Genomic DNA, 13929 nt, shown 5'->3' with positions numbered 1-13929 from the left:
TAGTCTGTGTGTTCATGTGAGGGTTATATAATGATAACAAAAATAATATTTTTTTTAAAGTCAGAAAGAAAGGAGAATGCTTAATGGGATGTTTTTTTTTAAGATTTGGAAGCATTTTCGAATCTAGACCTGTGAGACAGACACAGAAATGCAAATACAGTTCTGATCTGAGCTGTCAGTTAAAGCACGCTCATCCGAATGGTGGAGACATGGCCGAAGCAAGGGGCACTACCACATCTAAATTACAGTAGGTACACACATATGGTCTCTGCTGCAACTAAACGCGTTTCATTGATTTATAGGGAACGATGCAATAGTGACTTGAGAACTGATAACAGCTTCTCTTTACTTTAAGCACTTTGGATTTGAACACCTCAAGGCACTATATATATGTTCTACTAGGCGTTATAGATTTATCTGATTCAAGATCCCTGTATTGTGTTTGAACAAGTGTTACAGTTTCCAACACATCCAGGTCTTGTCATTTGTTTACATAGGGTGGTTCAACATTACCTTATGTACAGCCAAGCCACGATTCAAATGATTAACTTTCCCTCCTCTGCCACTTGGCTTCTTCACCAGCATGGGCCTAGTCATACGTGATATCCCGGATGCCTGCCATTTCATTGGAGTGTTTACTGTGACTCAGAGATTCCGGCTGTGCTGTGGTTTCCAATTATCTTTTTTTGGAACGGTATCAAAATTGCTAAGGGTCCTGCCATTCCTTTACCCATCTTCCAGTCTCAGTCACAGACATCATACCTTTCCAGGGTTATTGGAAGTGATGCATCTCATGCATTAGCAATAGCTTTTAATTCTGCACAAGGCAGAAGCTTGTGTTCTTGTGTTATACAAAATGGGATCTATGACCTCCTTTAGCGATTCAATTCACATTTCTTCCCCTTCTTCTTATTTGGCAGCACCTCTTTAACAGGATTTAGAGATGGGAACTACACCAGTACAATCAGTACAAACTACAAGGACATATAAGCGCAGGTGCACTTTTGTGACTTTCTTTAACAATCAAGGGGCATATTATCAAGGGCATTATCGCTGCTTTAGCGGGACTTTTTCCCGCGAAAGCGGAGATCATTTTATCGCCCTAATAGCAAGCGGTCGCTAACAGCAGTTAGCGACAGCTTTTAGGCGATAGCGACCGGTTTGGGGCCCGCTTTGCATGTCAGCGATATTTATCGCTAATGACATGCAAAGTGGGCGTACCCAAACTGTTAGCGACTGAAAGCAGTCGTTAACATCGCTATCACCTATTATCAACGCAGGCGAAGCGATAAAAAAATTCGCGCAAAGTGCGAATATCACCAAAACCTAACGCCTGCTCAGACTACTTCTTAACCTGTATATCCAATGGGAGGTGGATATTCAGGTTAAGACCCTATTGGCGATGATGCCTGAATATCGCTGGATTTCCAGCGATATTCACGCATTGAGCCGCTATCGCCGGATATTTTATCGCATTTGAGATAAACGTTGCTAAAATCTGGCGATGCGCGGCTATATAAAAAATATTGCTAAGCTCATTTAGCGATAAATATCACTAGTTGTTGGTAATATGCCTCCAAATGCCTAATTTATTTTCAAGCTGTCCATCATGGGTTTACACTGATTCTCCCTTCTTAACATTTCTTTTTTTAACTCTGCCAAGCAACAAACGATTTACTAAAAGAGGCCACACAGAAATGGAATTTAAAGTTGTATTATCGTTTAGAAAAACATTTTTCAGCTGAAAAATATTTGTGCACATTTTCTTTTTAAAGCAAACAATCACCAATCTCGCCTTCATGCTAATGCATGGTATTCGGACAAAATATTGGGTTAAAAATATCGAGGCACACAATATAAACTTTTTACTATTGTGATATACAAATGTTGTGATGCAGGAATATCGTCGATAAGAATATCGATTTTGTAAGGTAAGTAATATCAATGTTAGAAATACCTATGTGGTAATTTTATTGTACATTTTTAGTGTAATAGAGGGTTGTGGGGTTGGTAGGGGTACAGGGTGGGAAGAAAATTAATTAAAATGTACTAACAATTATTTTTAATTATTAAGTTGATAATGATGTAAATTGTGCCATTAATTATATTTTTAATTTATATTTTTAACGCAGTTGTGAGGCTTGTAGGGGTAAAGGATGGGAAGGTAAATAATTAAAATTAATAACCAATTTCAACTGAACTGAACAGTTCAGTTGAAATTCCTCAATAATCTCAGCTGGGAACAAGTCACAGACTAAGCACTTTACAATTGAGTCATAATTATTTCCAACAGTTTTTGCTTCAAACTCAATAGGATTTACTTTATTCCATTTTAGTCTAACTCATTTCTTAGGGTTAAAAGAAATGTTGTAACCAACCACATTCCCCATTGAGCTATTATTATTGTTAATTTTTAGTGAAATAGGGGGTTGTGGGGTTTTTAGGGGTACCCGGTGGGAACATTTTTTATTAAAAATTAATTCACAATTCACAATTTGTTTTAATTATTCAGTTGACAGTGATGTAAATTGTGTCATTAATTATATTTTTTAATTTATATTTTTCGCGCAGATTGTCAGGCTTGTAAGGGTAAAGGGGTAAAGGGTGGGAAGGTAAATAATTATAATTATTAACCAATGTTAATTAATAATTATTTAATTGATAATAATGTAAGTTGTGTAATTAAGATATTTTGGGAATGTATGTGTGGTGCAGACTGTTGGGATTGTAATGGTGAAGGGTGATAGGGTGAAGGGTGATAAGTTAATTAAATAAAATGTATCAAGTATTAAATGTTTAATTAAAAATTAATTACCTAAATTGTGCAATTATAATTTTTAACATATATTTTATGCGTGGGTTGTGGGGGTTTTCGGGGTAAAGGTTGGGAAGTTAATTAAAAAATAAGGTATTGATAATTCATTATTAATTTGTGATTAACAATTTAATTGATAATTATGTAAATTGTGAAAAGTGCTTTTTCTACTACGGCTTATGCAGTTGAAAAGGGCCACAACACAAGCAGCAGTAGAAAAAAAGTACTTTGTGCACATCCATGCACAGTGTGCCAGGGACCATGTGGAGCCTGGCATATAGGGCATGGATATATGTGGGAGGCACTACATGTGCCCCCCAGGCCACTTAGCAGGGTCACATGGACTCTGCCTGGGCCCCCTGAAGTCCATTTCCGCCTGCCTTTTCATGGTGGTTGGACTGCCATGAAAAGGCAGTTGGAAAGGGACATCCTAATCCTTACTGCGGTGCCTGAGCAAGGACCCCCACCATTGTAGGGTTAGGGTTCCACCCAGATGGGATCCTTGATCCTGTTAGAGGCTGTGGTCCAACCCTCTGTCATCTGTGGTCCTACCGGCTGCATCGTAATGCAGCGGTTGGAGCCTTGTATGTCGGATGGACCACCACCAATGGCCTGTCAGTGGCAGTCCGCCCGACATCATAATAAGGGCCTGAGTTTCCTTAGAGTTCTGATCCTATCAGTAAAGGGTTTACGGTGGTGAATTATTTGTACAAGTTGATAACCATAAATACACATATAGACACAGTCCTTGCCTCAGTGATAGGCAATATTCTTTCAATGATCCACACTGTGCGACTGTAAATTTGCAGCAAATGGGCTTGTGATCCAGGGGGTTGGACCTACTTGGGCAATGGACAAAATAAACGTAAAAACGTGTCCTAACCCCAAACAACGTCTCCTGAGTGATAAGAACAGTACCCCTGAATAGTGCTAGAAGCAGAGCGTAAGATGTTAGTTATGTAATCTCCTCTTAGCTTATTCCCGAGCTTAGCTTCACATGTAGTGAAGTGGCAAGAACTGAGGTAAAAAATATATAAAAGAAACCAAAAGAGAGCCCTCCACCATTGCAGCTGTCGACACTGTCTAATAAATCATGGTGGAAGAGAAAGAGAGGAAAGGAGGGCAGAAGACCAACAACAGGCAAACCAGAGCTGCCACCCCTTCATGTATCAGCTATTTTAGTACAGATTCTTGTTTTATTCCTATATGCTGCAAAATGGGGTATACTATCACTGCATATCCCTTTATGATTTGTTTGAACCCCAAGAAAAAGCTTCCCTGTATACCCCAATAATGCCTTTGAACTGAAGATGTAATGTGCCCCTTTATATTTGAACTATTAAAATAAGGTATTCTTGCCCCTACTGCTGGCATTTGCAGCACCTCTATGTTGCATATCATGGAAAGCATTAGACATGAATTCTGTATTATTTCCTAGTTTTTCTATTCTCCCAACCTCAACAACCATTCTATCTTATGTAAGGCCCACCGCTACCTATTTTACTGTGATTGAATATGTTCCATCATAACACACCCCATAGTCAATTTCTGTTTGCCTTCACACTGAAAAACTGACAGCTAAACCTCCCATCATAACACATCATAACACACCCCATAGTCAATTTCTGTTTGCCTTCACACTGAAAAACTGACAGCAAAACCTCCCAAAACTATTGGTAGATTCATTTGTGGGTATGCAAACTTATGTAGTGGGAGGTAGATGTCTTCTGCAGATGTAGTCTCCCCCGGTAGGTGAGCTTTTGCCCCATATAGAGACTGGGTCTTAGCTGCGAACCAAAATGTCACAATCTTTACCAATTCAATGTATGCCTTTGAGGTCAGCAATGACTTTGGACAGCTTTGGCTTCAAAGAGGTGTGCTCACATCGTCAAGAACACCAATCAAAAATGGCACATGTGAAGAATCTACTTGATGCTTTGCCACCAAAGGAAGCCGTAGCTATGATAAAATGAACCACATGTCAGTCATTGCAAGATGAAGTGTCTTGTGGGAACGTTTTTGATGATTCAGCTGCTAAGAATGTCATTAGAGATAACCGTGTGCGTTTAAATCATTTTCACTATATGCTAGCTGTAAAGTACAGAATGTTGGCAAAAGTGTCAATTCTTCCTGAGTTCCTCATTTTGCTTCATGGGGACCTACTGTCCACATACACATTTACTTCATTCAGATGCCTCAGTGTTGTTCTTACCAATATGTACTGGTGATGGTTTGCTAGGGTGAGGGTTTTTGTTGTTCAAAGACACAATGTTACTGTTGCTAAAAGACTGATTCTGGACTTTGTACTAAAATTCGGACTTCCCCTCAAAATCACAAGTCACAAGGACAAACACTTATGGCCTGATTACGACTTTTGGCGGAGCAGTGGCGCAAACTGCTGTAGCTTCGCACCACCGAAGGGTGCCGCCGCATGCCTGCCAGATTATGACTTTCAAGAACTGGTGGGGGGGTAGTATTCCAATGTTTTGATAAAGCCAAACCAAAGTTAGCATTAACCGCGAGGATTATAATGCATTTAAGAGTATATGGTATGGCTATATCATAGAACAGCTATAAGGAGATGGTTCTGAAAGCTGCAGAGGGGTTCAGCTCATGCTAGGGCACCCTCTCACACAAAACCAAGCACTCTGCCTTCAGGATTGTCAAGGCCTGCCATAGGAGTGACTTATAGGTCACTATGTGTCGCTATATAAAGGTAGATATAGGTATACTATATCTAAGTAAGGGGTGTTTACACCACCTTACCCAGGCTGCTAGTGCAGACTTGTGGTGTCAGTTGGAAGGCTAACCAGGGGTGGCACAATACATGCTTCAGCCCCTGGTAGGCCTCTGGGGTCCCTATGCCCTGGGTACCTAAGGTACCATATACAGGGGCTCATAAGGTAACCAATCTGGTATGTACCTAAAGTACATGGTATCAATTTAGAGAGAGAACAGCTAGGCTGTGGGCCTAATTAGCAGGGCCACAGCCATACTAAAGTCGAAAAACCAGCTAAGCACAGCCAAAAGTGGGGGTAGCCATAGGAAGCAGACCCTACTCTCCTACAGTCACTTGGTACTACAGTCACCACAATGCATCTTGCCATACTAATTTTTATTTATTTTCTCTATTTGGGTTTCAAAGACCTAAAGAAAGGTAATTAGATTGAAGAGAAACAAAAACGTTCAATGTTTGCTATGAAAGTGTGGACAGCTTTGCTCCAATGAGTTTCTCTTGACAGCTGCTGGGGTGAACCTGGTCTGATTTTATTGTTTTCCTTTATTTTCTCTATTTGAGATTCAAAGCCCTTAATAAGTGCTACAAATCAATGTGTCTGTAGAGTCAATAATAATGTGCAGACACTCTCTAAGCTGTAGTTAAGATGATTTTAATAGGACCAAAATCAATGATTTAACTATAATTGACCCCTGATTAATTTGCTGTGTTGCAAAGCCCTGTGTTTGATTTCAGAACTAACCATTAAAGTCTGACCACAACAAGGGTGTCCTTGTTTACTTTTAGTTAACCAATGAACGTACAGCTTGCATTGCTCAACTATCACCATCGAGACAAATTCAATTTACTTTTTTAATTTGCTGAGCTCAGAAGCATAGCTTCTTTTCAACACTCGGGATATTTTTTTTATTTGATGAGCTCAGAAACATATCTTCTTTTCAAATCTCAGGATAACAATCAATACCCGTGGAAGCTGCAATGCATAAGTTTTTCACAAAGCAGTTATAACGTTCTGGCACAAGCTCCGAAGGAAAGAGCTTGGTTATGCCTCTGTGTGTTATGGAGCAAACAGGTGATGTATGAAAATCCTTAATCAGCCTGAAACACTGAGGATTACTGTCCTCACATTTCACTTCATGGGTCTAACTTCTCTGTTAAATTATACATGGACAAAACATGAGTAAATTATAGGCAAATATATCTTGGCCCAATCTAAAGAGTTCCTATGATAATCAGAGGCACACTTGAACACCTCTTCAAAAGACAACGTGTGTTAAGTATAGATTAAATGGCAGGGAAGCTGAATTATCGTAAGGACGTGCTGCACATCTCCAAGGATGCTGAGTACTCGACTTTTTCATCACTACCCATCATTCTTAAATTAACATTTGCCCCTCCCATTGTCTCCCATTATACATTAGGGCACTGTTCCACAGTGTTTGGTAGACCCCTCTTTGAGTTTCGCACTCTGTTTAAATCGACATTTGCCCCTCCCACTATTTCCCTTTGAACCTTAAGGGATTTGTTCTACAGGTCCCTCTTCGAATTTCGTACTCTACTGTTTAAATTAATTCATGCTCTGTACACTTTATTGATTTGGGTGGCCATTTTATAGCAAACCCAACACTTTCTAAAGAAGCCCAAAAGCATCTGCTTTTCTTTTCCTTCAACTATTTCAATTTAATAACGTCCATTGCCCCAGTGGGTCCAGAAAATATCATCAACTATGCACCAAACTCACCCTCAAGGAGCACACTGAGAAAGAACTTTAAAAGACGGCCTGAGACCAGCTCTTTCTTCTAAAGAAAGTGAAAATGTTTCTTCCAGAAAGCAACTTCAGAACTGTGGTTCAAACCTCATACTCTTGCATCTGGATAGTGGTAATGTTCTACTCCATGGCCTCCCAGACTCTACACTGGTAGCCCTTTGGGGTATTCTAAAGGCTGCAGCATGTCTCACCTAAGGCCTGAAGAAATATGATCACCTCTCCCTGATGGGACTCCTTTGGCTGCCCTTGCCAACCCGCACCATCTTCAAAACCAGCTACATCATTTACAAAGGTATCGTGACCAGCACTCATACTTATGTTACAATCTCACCATCTCTGGTGGATCTCCACGCCTCAAAGGCCGGGACAACATGAGATTGCAGACTAAGAATTATAAAAAAAATGTTTAAATGCCTGCAGACCTTTTCTTTCCATGCACCCAGGATCTAGCGGCTCTAGAACAACATTCCTATATCCATCAGGGCCTCCCAAGGCTGCTCCAATTTGAGAAAGATTTGAAGATTTGCCTCAAACACTACATCACAATTCATTATCCATCCACAAATCAACCTCCTCTTCTCTTACTCATTGATCTTATGCTTGTTTTAACCATGTACAGCGCTCTGTTGCCTTTTGGCTAGGCTTGCTCTATAGAAAAAACATATACAAACACACAAATAAATACATCAATTAACTTCATATGAATCATATATGTTCTACCCATACCATTTGATAGAAAGTAATCGCTTATACTTTAGAAGAGGCAGAGAACTTGCCAGAAGGAGAACAAAGGAAACAGGAGTTTCCCTCAAAACAGATACAGAACCAATTAGTGAAGCTTTTTCTGTGCCACCATGTTAATAAGACACCCCCATAGAGGGGGAACAATATATACATGATAAACTATAGTCACAACTCAATTCAGTTGACATATTTTGTACTCTGCTGATACTAGAAAGAGGTGGCAATTAACTCACAACCTGTGGTAGTGGTAGTTGTCGGTGGCTTCGATGCCTGTCCACTCCAAAAAAAACTGAAATAATAAGTCCACCAAGGCTGTCCCCTGAGCACAAAGCCCAATGGGTATAACTGGTCCCCACTAACCCTAACTAGATTACAATCAACAACACAGACATAAAAGGTATTACGGATGTAAAATGAACTGGTGGTCGAGCTCATCCCATGCCTACACAGGAAACACATCTACATTTTTTCCATTAAAAAAAATATAAATAAGAGAGCACATTAATGTAAACCGCAAAAATAACAGTTGATGGACAGAATGCAGAACAATGTCATACATTCACCCCAGTACAGATATTTGGGCCTAAATCCATCGTTTTTTTGCACTCCACACCACCCCAGTTCAGACATGGTCATATGCAAATGTAAACCAACATGTTTTGATTTGTTTTTATTGTAATTTCAAAAAGAAGGGAAAAAACTAAAAAGGAGACTTCATTGGCATATTTCGTATTGACCTCTTGCTGTCTACAAATGCTACATTGCTATACACATGCAAATACGTTCACAAAATGGAAAGAATTCTTGCCAGTCCAAACTGGTGCACCTTCCAACCGACAAAGAGCGCTACACAACATCAAGATATTTTTGTCTTCTAATGTACAATACGTCATTGTTAGTTCATATGGCTCTTAATGTTGCGATAGTATTTTCCAGGCAGATTAAGGACTCACACATACAGAATTACCTGCATCCACTTGTTGAATAGTTGTGCTCCGTGTCTGCCATCATAAGACGAAAAGCATTTGCGCTCCCATGAAGGGACTGGCTTGCTGATCTGGAACTAACAAAGAAATGGTTATGTTTTAAAATGTAAACCGATAGGTTCAACTGCCACACAATTATCTATTGCAGTCGATGGGAATGGAGGTGCTCAGCTATCAAATATGTATTTTCCTATAAAATTAGCACCTATTAGTGTTTCAATTTTCCTGTCTCAATCTCATGTCATACTAGACAAAGAGTAAACCCTGCTAAACAGGATGGCTGCTGGATTGCTGTAGCCTTGCAGACAATTCTGTAAACAAAGTATGTTCAAAGAGTCTACGCACAATATAATCATAAGAAAAATGAATGGATTTAGAAATTAATTTAGAAACCAGTCTTCTATGATCTGGACATTCTTACTCCTACCTGCAAAATTCTTCCGTCAGCCCTAATCAAAGCACTTGTGGAGGGCTCAGAAACTACCTTTGCAATCTCCTTCTCCGCAATGGCCCTTGGGTTGTGATCTCATGTAATACTACAAGATGCTTTGCCCTGTCCCATAGAGAATGGAGCAACCCACAGTGGTGATACAAATGTTTAACAAATACTGTTTTGCACTCCTTACAGCCCTGCTAGGTATTTGCTACTAGAGACACCACAAGATGTTATGTAATGTTATGCTATGCAGATTTGCAGAGCACACTATCACCCCAGGGGGGTATCCTGGCTCCTAGCAGGTGTTAGTCTAGCCGATCCTAGGGCCTAGTGGGACTATTTTGAAAAGCCAGGTCTTCAGATACTTCTAAAATTCAAGAAGTGAAGAGGAGGGCTGTCTATGTAGGTGTAGGCCATTCCATGTTTCAGGAGCGATGTATGAGAAAGTTCGACCTCTGGATCTAATTTTCCATATGCGTGGAGTGTGTGCAAGTAGGAGTCCAGATGAGGGGAGGTCTGGACGTTTTCTGAAAGAAGTGACTGTTGAGGTATGCTGGGCCAGTGTTATGTAGTAAAACAAAAGGAAGTGGCCTGGTCAAAATTACTGCAAGTGTGCCATGTTGAGTCTAGAACCGTGAGTCCATTAATAACACTGAAGTGATAGCACAGGGCTAGAAGAAATTCCCATCAGCCCACCCATCTGGTGGAGTATCGTCACGTGGGAGATGTATCATAAATCCAAATCTTGATCAGCGCACCTGGTAATGATGCAAAGATGGATTTCGTAGATATAGTCTTAGACCACAGTGCTTCACTGGTGATGCTAATGGAGTGCAGTGCAAGTGAAAAGTGAAAGTGAAGATAAAATTGACTCAAAGGACCAAAAGTCAGTTTATTAGGTATGGTACTAGGGTCAAACTTAAAAACAACGCCCAATAGTTTTAAATAATAACTATATCAAGGCATAGTGTATTGAGGTCGACATGTTTCAGCTAGATGGACAACTGGTCCTAGCTTTCTTCAGGACCTGGTGAATAATGTGACTGCAAGCTACAGTAAATAAATTACAATAGTAGTGGACTTGTACACTTGTAATGGATAAATCCTACCAGTTACTCTGAGTAACTGGTAGGATTTATCCAGTCGCATTATTCATGTGCATATTTCCTGCTAGTGTTTGACTATTTTAGAAATCTCTAAAAATATGCACCTCAGACTGTCCCAGGCTTCCCAAAACATTGTGGCACATGGCTGTGGCCCGCTGTCTTGTTCACTGTCAGCTAGCGTTGTAAGGCAAGGGGATTTTGAATGTCTATCAAGACATTAGGCTCGATTTGCAAGAAATTTGCTTTGTAATACCTCAAGTACTCCTGGCTTCGTTTTTCATTACAGGAGTAAGCGAGAAGTGCTAAAGGGGTACATTGGAGATACTTCTATCTTACTCCTGGATCTCAGCAGTAAGCCAGGACTACCTCCAGAGTAAGTCATACCTACTTATAACAAAATCTTTGTGAATCAGGCCCTATAGTTCATAGGTAAGATACTTGAGGTATACAGAAATACCTTTTAATGCTCTCTGAGGACTCCATCAGTATTTCTGCATCTTTATGGCTGTCATACAAGCTGCAGTTGGCGGTCTCAAGGGTCTCCCTCCCAGGAGAGTCATTCCCATTGGAATCACGTCCATTGGAGTCGTTCTCGTTCATTTCGTTACCACTGGAGCCACTGGTCAGCTCAATGTCCTCCTGAAGCTCTTCCTGGCTAATTCTAGCTTTCAACGAAAGGCCGCTTTCATCCCAAACCATTTCTGCAGGTTCAGCGACTGCTCCAGAGTACCCACTCACATATGGTTGCTCCGTTAAGGGTATGGAGCGCAGTAAAACATTTTCTTGGTATTGAAGTTGAAGATTGGGGTTTACCGGGATGCAGCAGTAGCAACTTCTAATGTTATTGCACTCTTTGGACATTTCATTGAATACCGTTCTTTGTTTTAGGACTTTGTTCTGTCGTTAGTGTATAGACTCTTGTTAGAAGACTGTTCCTTTCTCGAAAAGGGGGCGATGAACACCTGCAATAAAAATACAAAAACTATTTGAACTCCAACAAGAAAAATTACATCGACTACAACAAATAGCGCATTTGTATGAATTTTAAAGACGTGCCTGAAAGTGAAACCTAGAAGTAAAAAGCAAGAACAATACAGCATTAAACAAAAGAAATAAAGATCTTCAGTGTAAATGTCAGTTTGAATTGTAATATTTTACCCTTCCTGAAAGATTTGTACAAAAGTTAGAAACGTGTTATTGCGTACAGCTCGCCAAAAGAGCATTTATCACATACTGTGGTTCGAAATAGGATTGTTCACTGCTAAGACACGAAAGCAGTGTAAAATCAGTTTCATAGTCACTATTGTGAAAAAACGGGTTCATGAGCAAGCTATTGGGGCAGGTCTTGTTCAAGTGTCTCAAAAGACCCAAAAGAGGCAGTGGAATGCCGATGATGGACGCCCACCAACCATGTCCACTGACTCTCCATGCACCTTAGAGCTGGAAGTGGGTGGATTCTAGCTGCTAGTCCATGCAGATTGATAGCTGACAGTGGGTTAAATCTCTTTTGGCAGTGGCTCTGGCAGAGCAACTATTAGCACAGCACCTGCTCTCCTTGTTTGGAAAGTATGGCCCTGGTGGTAAGACCAGGTGGGAGAGCTCAGAAAATGGGATAGGGTGTCAGGACACCAGGTAAGCAGCCTTCAAGTAAAATTGACTCAGGCTGGAAGTTGTGATACAGTTTAAAATCACTTGCCACCTATTGCCTATTTCTGAAGCATGCCTTTCTGATTAGCTTACACCTTGTGACTGCTAGTGTGTGGAGAACTGGCAATGCGAAAAGAAAAGTTAGCTTCAGACCCAAGTACTAGAATACTCGCTGGGTAATCGCACTCTCAATAACCAAGAAATAAAGAAATGCAATTCTTCCTGTGTCATGTGAAGTGGCTTGTGCCGCTACTTGGTAGGTGCTACCTTTCGTATCTGCTGATATGTTGATATGGCTGCATCTATTTTATTCTGCCCCTACCTAGTAAGGCAGCTGATTCTCCTGGGCGGTGAAAATCTGCTTTCATCCATTTTTGGAGTGCTGCGCCTCTTTGGACCACAAAATAGTCCTGGAAAAAAAAAACTTCCCCATCCATTTAAACTGGTAGCCTAGCAGTCAATCAGTCTGCTTTATATACAAATAATGATTACCATTGCTTGAGAGGTAGCCAGTCATGTTGGCTGAAACAGAAGGTTGTTTCAGCCCTTCTGACTGGCGGTTTTTGACAAACCCACTTGGCCTTTATGTTTAAATCAGATTAGTTACAAGATAGCCAATCTATATATAGGTCCTTACTTCTGTACTAATCTGCATGTATCTGTAGGTACTGGGAATGCTATTTGCAGCGATTTCCTGTCCTCATAACTGGCACTTACACATTCTTACACTTACACACCCATGGGCTGGAAGAATTGTATCTGGCTCGCTGAACATGACAGGTGCCTAATGGAGTTGATTGGCTGTTTGTGGAGGTGATGCCTACACCTCGATGTGGCATGGCATAGCCGAGTTGTATGGCTGACGACGTTGATCACAGTGGTATCTCCTTGGAAACCAAGTATAGGTATTGGTGCATACTGCAGTATATTCCATAAAACATGTTTTATTTGTATTGAACTGATATACATCAAAATGTGTGTGATGGTGGCAGCATATGTATTCCTTTTGTGCCCCTTTAGGGTTTTGCTATGCATGATTGTGTGTGTGGCTCACACTTGTATTTGTCGCTATAGTACCATGGACTCTTCTGGTTCTTGGAAGTTGGGGATGTTTTGTTTAAGAGTTTAGGTCTATTTTTTCCTGGGTACTTGTGTGACAATGCACATGTAGTAAGCTGTGAATGTGGCTCTGTGCTTCTGTGATTGCCAACTGGTGTGCTGTGAATCACATTTGGCATCTATGTGGAGGTTATTTGGACAGGTGTGTGTTTGCATATCAGGGGGCTTGACCAGGAAGAAGATTTACTTTGTGCTTTCAATGCACAGCATTTGTGATTCTGTGTTTGTGCATTGAGTTTTGTCCTTTCAAGTTGTTTGTTTGCTGCAGTTCCTTCGTGATTAGAAGTGTTTATCAGGGGCTGCCTTAGGTATGTGCAAGCTGTGCACCTGCACAGGGCCACCAAACCCCAGTGGCCACCACGCCAATATATATCCTTAATATAATAATCCTCTGAGGATGGATACATTTTTGTGTGGCAGGCCCCTGGCAGGGATTTGGCGGCCTCCGGCTCTGTTCCACTTCTAAACACCCTGACCCCCTTCTTTACTGGCCTCTGTGCTCCACCCCGCCCGGACCCCCTCTTCCGGGGCCCCCTACCTACGCTTCCTGCCCAGGGCTACCATGAGCTTA

The 13929-nt window shown here is 40.9% G+C and overlaps 1 protein-coding gene across 1 annotated transcript in view; it reads right to left on the bottom strand.

Moving 5' to 3' along the window:
- The window catches only part of LOC147683354 (period circadian protein homolog 2-like), a 333862-nt gene extending 322308 nt beyond the window's left edge, over positions 1-11554 (bottom strand). Inside the window, exons 1-2 of the mRNA XM_086943782.1 lie at positions 11050-11554; positions 9032-9127 (exon numbers count right to left, since the gene is read on the bottom strand). Of these exons, the coding sequence (XP_086799908.1) occupies positions 9032-9127; positions 11050-11453 (500 nt within the window). The 5' untranslated portion in view covers positions 11454-11554. The remainder of the gene's footprint in view (positions 1-9031; positions 9128-11049) is intronic.
- Positions 11555-13929: the final 2375 nt, after the last annotated feature.

The sequence above is a fragment of the Lissotriton vulgaris genome, chromosome 11 (assembly GCF_964263255.1).
Source record: "Lissotriton vulgaris chromosome 11, aLisVul1.2, whole genome shotgun sequence".
In the NCBI taxonomy this organism is placed as follows: domain Eukaryota; kingdom Metazoa; phylum Chordata; class Amphibia; order Caudata; family Salamandridae; genus Lissotriton; species Lissotriton vulgaris.
Note: the sequence above shows the minus strand (reverse complement) of the source record. Positions and strands in the feature narration are given on the sequence as shown.